At 38.4% G+C, this 9,079-nt stretch overlaps 1 protein-coding gene across 1 annotated transcript; it reads right to left on the bottom strand.

Moving 5' to 3' along the window:
- Positions 1 to 1,026: 1,026 nt before the first annotated feature.
- cbln18 (cerebellin 18) lies at positions 1,027 to 8,684 on the bottom strand. Its single transcript, XM_081370084.1, has 5 exons — positions 8,610 to 8,684; positions 3,772 to 3,895; positions 3,498 to 3,677; positions 3,269 to 3,400; positions 1,027 to 1,522 (listed from the first exon to the last, which is right to left on the bottom strand). The coding sequence occupies exons 2-5, from the start codon at positions 3,866 to 3,868 to the stop codon at positions 1,221 to 1,223; spliced, it is 711 nt and encodes a 236-aa protein (XP_081226210.1). The 5' UTR covers positions 3,869 to 3,895; positions 8,610 to 8,684; the 3' UTR covers positions 1,027 to 1,220.
- Positions 8,685 to 9,079: the final 395 nt, after the last annotated feature.

Below are 9,079 nucleotides of genomic sequence, written 5' to 3'. Positions count from 1 at the left end.
TCCATTTATCTTGAAACTGCCTTTTCTCCTCGCTGACATAACGTTTTTTTCTCGAGGGGCCCGGCTCCCGCTCTGGCTCTCGCTCCACCATCTCCATCTTCACACAACCACTGTTCCGTTGATGGCCTTCTGGGAGTGAGGTCAAGTGCGATCGGTCGGACCACACCTGTAATTACCGCTTATGCTTATAGATGCCGCTAAACACCACTAAACGGAGATTCATTGTTTCAAAGCAATGTACAGTTTTAACAGTTTTACAGATGTTATCAGATGTTATCAGATGTTATTGCGGGCCGCCAGAAAGGGCCGCACTTTGAGAACCTATGATTTAGACAGTGTAGAACAGATTTCCAAAGGGCCTATTTACACCTGGTTATTTGTGCGTTTTTACTGATCGGATAGCTATCCATTTTGTTAAAACTGTTCCATTTACTCTCGGCAACATAACCATGTCTCTGCAAATATATATCTAATCTTCAATTCCTGCACTATATGCAAATTTAACTGAGTTCACCTCAATGAAAGCAAGATATGAGCTTCATTTAATTTATCATCAGCTATTTTCAAAATAAAGTAGTGTCACTACTTCTAATGAAGACACATGTGTTTTAACTTCAGGATGTGATCTTTCAGTTTCATTTGCAGCAGTTTGCAGTTTTCATCTGGAATGCGAATGGCCTCTCTTTGGGAGCAGGATTTGTGTCTGACCTGGGTCATGTCCTAGTGCCCCTCTGTCTCCTTGTAGTTTCCTATTACTTCTAGACTATCCACACTCTAATAATAGCCAGTGCAAAAGAAGATTATGATCCATTCCTTACATTCTAAAATAATATAGAAAACTTATAATAACAGAGAACATTTGTCATCCGTATATGGTTAATGCAGCTGATGCTCGTCTGATAAACATCTGATGATGTTCTCTATTTTGCCTCCAAGCACTTTATACATACACATATGAAGATTAAAGCAAATCAATAAAAGATTATATTATAAAATGTCAACAACCTGGAAGTTATAAATGCCATAGAAAGTTATTAAAGTAACCTTTATTCATTAAGCCATATACTCTGTTGCAATGGTAGCGTACATGCTGATTTTGTAATTTCTATGACAATTTCACATAAAGAATTCCACATTAACATCTTTTTAAAATAGTTTTAATCTCGATGGAAGGCATTACAATGAAGATCGTTGTGTATGCTTTTACAGGTCTTTTCTCATTACTCAGAGAATGGATAGATCAGGTATCCACTGAAAGTGTTATGGCCCTGGGTGTCTCCACAAAGCTGTCTGCCTGAGAGCAGCTCAACATAGACTTGACAGCCACGTCTAAGCTGGAGAAGAACAGTCTGAGTACTACTATCCTCTGAATCCTCACGGTTATCCTCCCAGGATGAGGCAATCAGCTGACCGTTCTTCATCAACTGCAGCTTTTGGTAGAGCCGCTCTCCTGCATCGCCAGCTTTGGAATAAGCCGTGAAGGAGAAGAAGTAGAGCCCAGCGTGGGGGGCTGTGAATGTACCTGTGAAGAATCAGGTTCAGCTTGAATATTTTGTATTGTTGGCTTACTCAGACTTGTGTTGAGAAGCTGTTTAAGGATGAATTGAACAAGATGCACTGCATATGGTCATAACTCAAATCTAAACAGGGGTTTAGTTTGACCTATACTAAGCATAATTTAAATGAGATGTTGGGTTAATCATTTGCACAATTATACTATAATTATACATAATTATACGGGGAACACTTCATGCCACAGCGCAATGAAATCTACTAATTTGAACACTAGCATTTGGTTTTGGCCCGGTGGCTTTTATTACATTTGAAGCTAAGGCTACGTCTACATTAATCCGGATACATTTGAAAACAGCGTTTTCGTTTAAAAATGCTCTCCGTCCACACTGGCGTTTTCAGGTGTTTTCCGACATTTCAGTGTGGATGAGAAACTAATGGAAAATGCTAAATTCACCTTTACTGCGCATGCGTAAAACCTCACAAAAGCTCACTGAGATGAAACCGATGGAAAAATAAATAATAAAGTTATCACGCATTTCTAATGACAGGATAATTTTGTGAAATTTCGTGACAACATTGTGAAAGTGAATAGCTCACAACAGGCACAATATCGGTATAAACATGAATATTTATTGGTACAATATGCATTGCATGACCGAACTTACGTCATTGTTATTAAATATCTCCATTTTGACATTCCACACTACAACGCAAAAACGGCGTTGTGGTGAGCAGGACGATGGCGAGGGCCGTGGGAGAACAGCGCGAGGCCGGTGGCGTGATTACTAATGAGCGACTTATCTCTCACGGAGGAGCGGAAGCAGAAAAGGAGGAGCAACGGCAGTGAAGGATGAGAGAGTACCAGGCCTGGACTATTTTATTTGATGTTTTGGTAACAGTTTATAATACGGATGCACTAATATGCATTAATTCATGCTTAACTAATGCACAGATAATCATGTGTTAGTGTATGACTCATGAATAACTAAACCATTAATTAATGATTACTGCAACAGCAACTAATAAAGATTCTATATGGTTAATAGATTAAGTAATATATGAATTGTTATTAATTAAATGTGTAATAATGTATTCATTCCTTAATAACATATTTTATTAAATAATAGTGTAAATTAATGCGTTAATAACCACAATGGGTTGAAGTCATGTACTTCAACTTCGATTTGTCTGCTTTAATTAATTAATTTAATGGATAAGATTAAATCAATGATGAATAAGGGTGGTCCTGAAAGGGCTGTTTTCTTTGATCTTAGAAAAAAAAGTGAAGTAGATTGAATACATTATATCTCCATTCTGGATGTATTATGTGTTGAATTATTTAAAGAAGAAGAAGAAAGTTATGAGCACTGCAGTATAGTGTCTGTAGTAATGTTATGTGCTTAAAGTCTAGTGTGACCGTGGCATTATTTTCTCCTTATTTCCTCTCTCTAGCCGAGTTCAAGTCAAGTGGTATTGTGTCATGTCCCGGCTCTCAGTTATCCCAGTTATCCTGTACCTGTAGAATTTCATTCTTCTCTCGATTCACACTACTTGCCTAATCTCACCCCTTCATCGGTTCAGAGACCGCCTCATCGGCTTTTGACCTGTTGGACTGCCTTGTTTAATTAAAATTGTATTCAAGAAACATTCAGAAGTGCCTTTGACTCCTCCAATAGTTTTTTGACTTTAGGTTTATGACACAGCCCTAATATGTAAAGTTGTAATGTTGCACAGTGTATTTCGGCCTGCTTACCCAATGCAGAATTGTACCCATATCCCTGATTGAGTGAGACAGACTGGTAAGAGATGGACATGTTGCTGGTGAAAGGCCCAAGACATCCACTCATTGGTAGCATTGCAGCAGTGAAGGCTATCTTAGATCCAGCTTGAGGATGGGACAGAAAGCAAAGAAAATTCTGCAAACATTTGCATAATGTTTTATCTCAGATAAGTAAATGTGAGGTGACAATTGTGATGACTACCTGTGACTTCCTCTATTTGGCTGTTCAGGTGAGACAATCCTTCCCATAAGCCAACCAAACGCATGAAGGTGGCCTCCTCCAGCTCAAACAGTGGCTTCGCAACACAACAACAACCCTGCTGTCTCCTGAATGCACATTCACAGTCCCATCCACCACAGGGCAGAGTCCCTGTCCAACTCACTGAATGGAAGGGAAAAGTAACAAAAGTATGTAGACGTGAAACAAAACCTGTAATTACATGAACCTGAGAATAATACATGGTCAAATTATTCACCAGCAGTTTCACGCAGGAGGTCAAAGGCCGTGGCAGCCTCTGACCTTGAGCAGAGACAGAGAATCATCAAAATACATGGACCAGCAAGTGTCTTCATCCTCAGAATCCCCAGAATCCAGCTGTCCTTTAAAATAAAACTGTTTTACATATTTAATAAATAAATAAATATATTATATATATTACATACATGCGCACACACACACACACACACACACACACACACACACACAGTAAATATGGGATTCAAATCTAATTTAAACCCTTGAAATGTGAACGAAAACCTTTATTATTTAAAACATAACAAAACAAAGAAACATAAATATAAAGAAGAAAGATTATGCCCCAGGTCTCAACTAGAGACACACCACTAGTACACATTTTTGCTGTGTTCCCTGTCTACCTTTGGAGACTGCTTACAGTCAACCAGAATCACATGACCAATCACATTATCCCTTCGATATCATTGATTTGCTGCCAGAGTTGTACAGATTTGAAGTCTCTTTAAATGGTCAGGTTCACCCAAAAGTGAAAATTATCCCATGATTTTCTCACCCTCAAGCCATCCTAGGTGTAAATGACTTTCTTCTTTCAGACGAACACAATCGGAGTTACATTTAAAAATACCCTGGCTCTTCCAAGCTTTATAATGGGAGTGAATGGTACCTGAGATTTTGAAGCCCCAAAAAGCGCATCCATCCATCATAAAAGTAATCCATACACAGGGGTGCATTAACAGGGGAGGGGCCTACTGGCTGTACGAAAATTATATTTTTAAATAATTATTTGTTTAGATTGGAGCTTGCGGCAGTGACAGCCGTAAATTTCCAGGACTCTCAACTGCATTTTCGGCAAAGCCCTGCTGTCTGAACCGAACTGGACTGGACAAGTGGAGCTACTACTAACTAATATAGACACAAGCTTAACTAATCAGTAAGTAATATCGAATTTAGGGCTAAGATAGTTCCTTATTAGGTAATCAATAATTACTGAATGAGATTGGCATCATTAAGAACTAATAGGTTTGACAAATTATAACGATCCAATCGTCCAATCAGCGGCCAGTATTCCATTCGCCACACACCGTTTCCGTTTTGTCTGACTTGTCGTTGTGTTTTCTGATTTGTTATTTTGTTTTCGGATTTTTTATTGAGTTTTAGTCTTTTCATTGCGTTTATAAATTTGTTGTTTTGTTTTCAGAATTGTGGTTTGTTTTGCACTTCTCAGCCACTGTACGGCGTACACTTGCAGAGCGCAAGTTTCTGGATGGCATGTAAGTCTGGAGTAATGAGTTTAGGTAAAAGGGGACAGAACCAGTGGTTGTTCTGTAGGCAAACGTCAGTGACTTGAATTTGATGCGAGCGGCAACTGGCAACCAGTGCAGTTTAGTGAAGAGAGGAGTGACATGTGCTCTCTTCGGCTCGATAAAGACCACTCCAGCTGCGGCATCTGGATCAGTTGTAGAGGTTTGACTGTGCAAGCTGGAAGACCAGTCAGGAGAGTGTTGCAATAGTCCAATCTGGATAGAACTGGATAGTATGCACAATAGACAGAGATGTATAAAGTACTAGAGACCCAGACTTGAGTAAAAGTACAAGTGCACTATCAAAAAAGTGACTTGAGTAGAAGTTGAAGTGCTCTTTAAGCAAAATACTTAAGTAGAAGTACTGAAGTATTCAACATTTTTTGTACTTAAGTATTGCAAGTAGTTTATTTAAAAATTTACTACTCAAGTACTGAAAGTAAAAGTACAAGTATTGTGTTATGAAGTTATTAAAGAAAAGAGTCAAAAGTTTGAACATCATATTGTTTATATTATTTCAAATGTTTAGGACACACAATTAATTTGGCTGAAGCAGCAGTACAAGGACATGAATGTTCAAGAACACCTTAACACACTGAGAAAAACAGATCAAATGTGTCCCTTCCCCCTCTAAAGCATCCCTCTCTTCTCTTCCCTGCTTGTGCCTTTTTTCTCTACAGCTTATTGTGTATTTACCAGCATGTAACAGCGATCTCTGGAAGCTTTGTTTATGTCAGGGAGTTCCTGGAATGGCTCTTCTTCATGTGTTCCATATATGGTCTAATGTGCATAGGGCGCCCTCAGGCTGCCAGTATGGACTGAAAACACAGTAGGCTACATCAGAGTATCCAGCGCTCATAATGATTACATCGGCCCATTTTGGTTATAATAATTTAAATAAATATTATTCCTCTCTATAGAAATCTAACGTAAACCTATGAAATCTATCAATCTATCAAAATCTGCACATTTCTGAGCTAAAAGCCCTGAGGGACGTTGTTTGGTCAAACGCTTTCATGGCGACCGCACATGAGTTTTTTTTTTTTTTTTTGTGAATGGGTGCGGCTGACGCTCATAATTCATATTAAAGGTATCGACTATTTTTTCCTGATATATATAACTGACATAAATTAAGACATAACTGTCCCTATAAGTTTCTCAGAATAAAATAGTGCTCAAATACTGAAACTTGAGTCTTATATCATTTTAATGATGTATGATGTATAGTTTGTCAAGGTAATAACATTACATATAATAGTAGCCTAACTTTAAACTATTCAGTGCATCGGCGTCCTCATGACAGCTAACAGTTACGCACTTCAATCTATATGAATTGTCTTTCACTCCGACAAATGAAAACATGGACTAGTAGGGGCCAGGAGTGGTCTCCTTCCTCACCCTCACCCTCACCGCCACGATCACTCGAAGTTCTGGTTCTTCCATCTCGAAACAACTGAACAAAGCTCAAGTGTTCTCACTGGAGGCAGGCGCAGAGCGAAAGGCAGAACGGGAGCACGCGCGGTCTTCTTGATCGTTTGATTCGCTGGGCTTGCTTCATCAAACCTGGTGACAGAGCCATCTACCGCTCTGGCAGTGATAATGTGGGTTTGGAATGATTCGTAACATTTTTATAATTGTAACGAGTAACGATGCAGCACATAAAAAAAGTATCGGAGTAAAAGTATTACACTCGCCGAAAATATGTACTTAAGTAAAAGTGGAAGTAGGAGAAAAAAATAATACTCTAGAAAAGTACAGATACAGCCTTTTAGTACTTAAGTACAGTAGTGAAGTAGTTCTACTTCGTTACTATACATCTCTGACAATAGATGAATATTACAGTTAATGAACTGAACTGAATCAACACTGAAGCGACTTGAGCTGAATATTGACACTATTGGCTTGTTGGCCTATTGACACTTTTTACAAAAAAAAAAATACTCCACTGTGTTGAGCCTTCGTCCTCCATCGTGCCATTAATAAGTCATGTGATCGCAGTTGGTGTCCACCTGAGTTGACGTCCCTTTTTTAATGACGTACGACTCGCATTTACTGGGGAATATCCGATTTGTCTGCTTACATGGCAGACGCAAATGCACGTATCTGATTCATATCCGATTTATTACCACATATGAGTGAGGCCTGAAACCGAGAATATCAGAATCCATGTGCTTTTTTCCTGCTTGCACATTCACCGGTCAGATCCGATCTGTGCCACATGAGAGGAAAACATCGGGATTGGGTCACTTGAACCATGCAGTGTCAATGGGGCCTGAGAGACTGATGGATGTCTGGGGGTTCACTGCTTTTATGATCTGGCAGTTGGATCAGCTCTCGTTTGTTTGTGCCTATGCTTGTTTGTGTTCGTGCCCTTGAGACATGCTAGATGTGCAATGCTAAATGTTTGTTACCGTTGCCCTTATAAACTCTCCATCTCAGTCACTCAGTGGTGCTAATTATGTATGTTTTTGTTTGTTTAGTTAGTTTGTATAGTTTAGTTATGCGTATTGTACGCTGAAGATGTTTCTTTCTATATTTTTTGTTGGTAGTTCAGTTCCTTAACTTTAGTTAGAGGGTTTTCTTGTTTTATTCAGTTTTTGATTTAAGCACCACTCTCTCGCTCCTTCCTCTCCACCAGACGTAACAATTAGTATACTTTTTCTCGCTCAATCCCCATGTATGCGGATGAGTGTAACGTTTAAGTCATTTGATCAAACCCGGGGAAAATCCGCCATATCTCGTCTCTCATGCATCTTTTCCTCCGACACCACATATTGTTTTTCTCTCTGGGCAACAACATCTCAACTTTGTGTTACAAGGTCATCAGCAAATGAGTGTGGCATGTAGAGAATTGTGTTTAGAGTTTCTGCAAAAAGTTTGTTTTTCAATTGCAAACTGAGTGTAAAGCATATAATGTGCTTGCAGTTTTGCAGAATTGGTCTGAAGATTCGATATATGAGTGAATGGTTTCACTGAGTGAGCCTCAAGTTCCACTTTTAGTGAGTAAGCAATTTGAAAAAAAAAAAAAAACTGTAAAGCTAAAGTTTTTCATAAATTCTTATGCTGACAGTATAATTTGTATTAAATTAAAAATGCAAAATAGAAGTATTATCACCAAAAGCACTCATATTATTTTCAGTTTATATATTTTAATTAATTATATAATAAACGTGTGAGCCCTAATATACCGTATAAACATATAAGCCAGTGTAGAAATTAAGTAACAGGGAGATCAATGGAATCAAATAGACAGAAGCTAAAATACGATATTGAAAAACTACAGTGCCAGCAAAGAATAAACATGACAACCAAAAGCATAAATACACCCAAACATAAACCAGGCATTTGTGAATTATTTATATAAAACTACTACTAACGTGTCTAAAGGTAGTAACTAGTTACTAATGTATCTAACTATATACAGGTGAGCCTGTAACTGCCTCAACACTATGTTTTTCAAAAGTTGTATGTAAAAAAAACATACAAATGAGTTTTCTGCTTACTTATGTTTTTAAATATAAATTATTTTAATACTTACTGCTATGAAGAAACAGATGAGGTGCAGAAGAATGGAGTCAGTCACAGAGTTGTAAGAGGACCGTTCTTTGCAGATTTATGCAGTGGGTGGAGTTGCTCTGAGTTCCTCACCCTCTGAAGCATCTGATAAGGCTAAAAAAGTAAAGAAAGAATATGGGACACCACAAGGCCTTTCATTTGTTCCACTTGAACATGAGTACATGAAAAGGATGTTTTGTAACTGATAACCACAATACATTTCTTACCAGGATACTCTGGTCTCTTTCAACTCCTCATGGACTACAGATAATATCATGGTGTGTGATTGTTCACCAGTCATTTTAGCGACAAATGAAGAATGTGACAAAATCTGAAGTCCAAATCTAGAGGTGAGTGCAGGATTCGGTTTCCTGATTCTCAGAACAGGGTGTAGACTAGAGAAAGATGTGAATCTAAGATCATTGTTTACCGTGTTGTCTCATATGTGCCTGT

This window comes from Scardinius erythrophthalmus (assembly GCF_964197995.2).
Source record: "Scardinius erythrophthalmus genome assembly, chromosome: 7".
Classification (NCBI taxonomy): Eukaryota; Metazoa; Chordata; class Actinopteri; order Cypriniformes; family Leuciscidae; genus Scardinius; species Scardinius erythrophthalmus.
Note: the sequence above shows the minus strand (reverse complement) of the source record. Positions and strands in the feature narration are given on the sequence as shown.

Excerpts from the sequence above, each read along its gene's own strand:
- cbln18 (XM_081370084.1), bottom strand. The coding sequence starts at position 3,868 with ATGAAGACACTTGCTGGTCCATGTATTTTGATGATTCTCTGTCTCTGC. Across the intron at positions 3,678-3,771 it reads CCTCCTGCGTGAAACTGCTG|TGAGTTGGACAGGGACTCTG; the intron begins GTGAATAATTTG and ends CCTTCCATTCAG. Across the intron at positions 3,401-3,497 it reads CCAAATAGAGGAAGTCACAG|CTGGATCTAAGATAGCCTTC; the intron begins GTAGTCATCACA and ends CCCATCCTCAAG.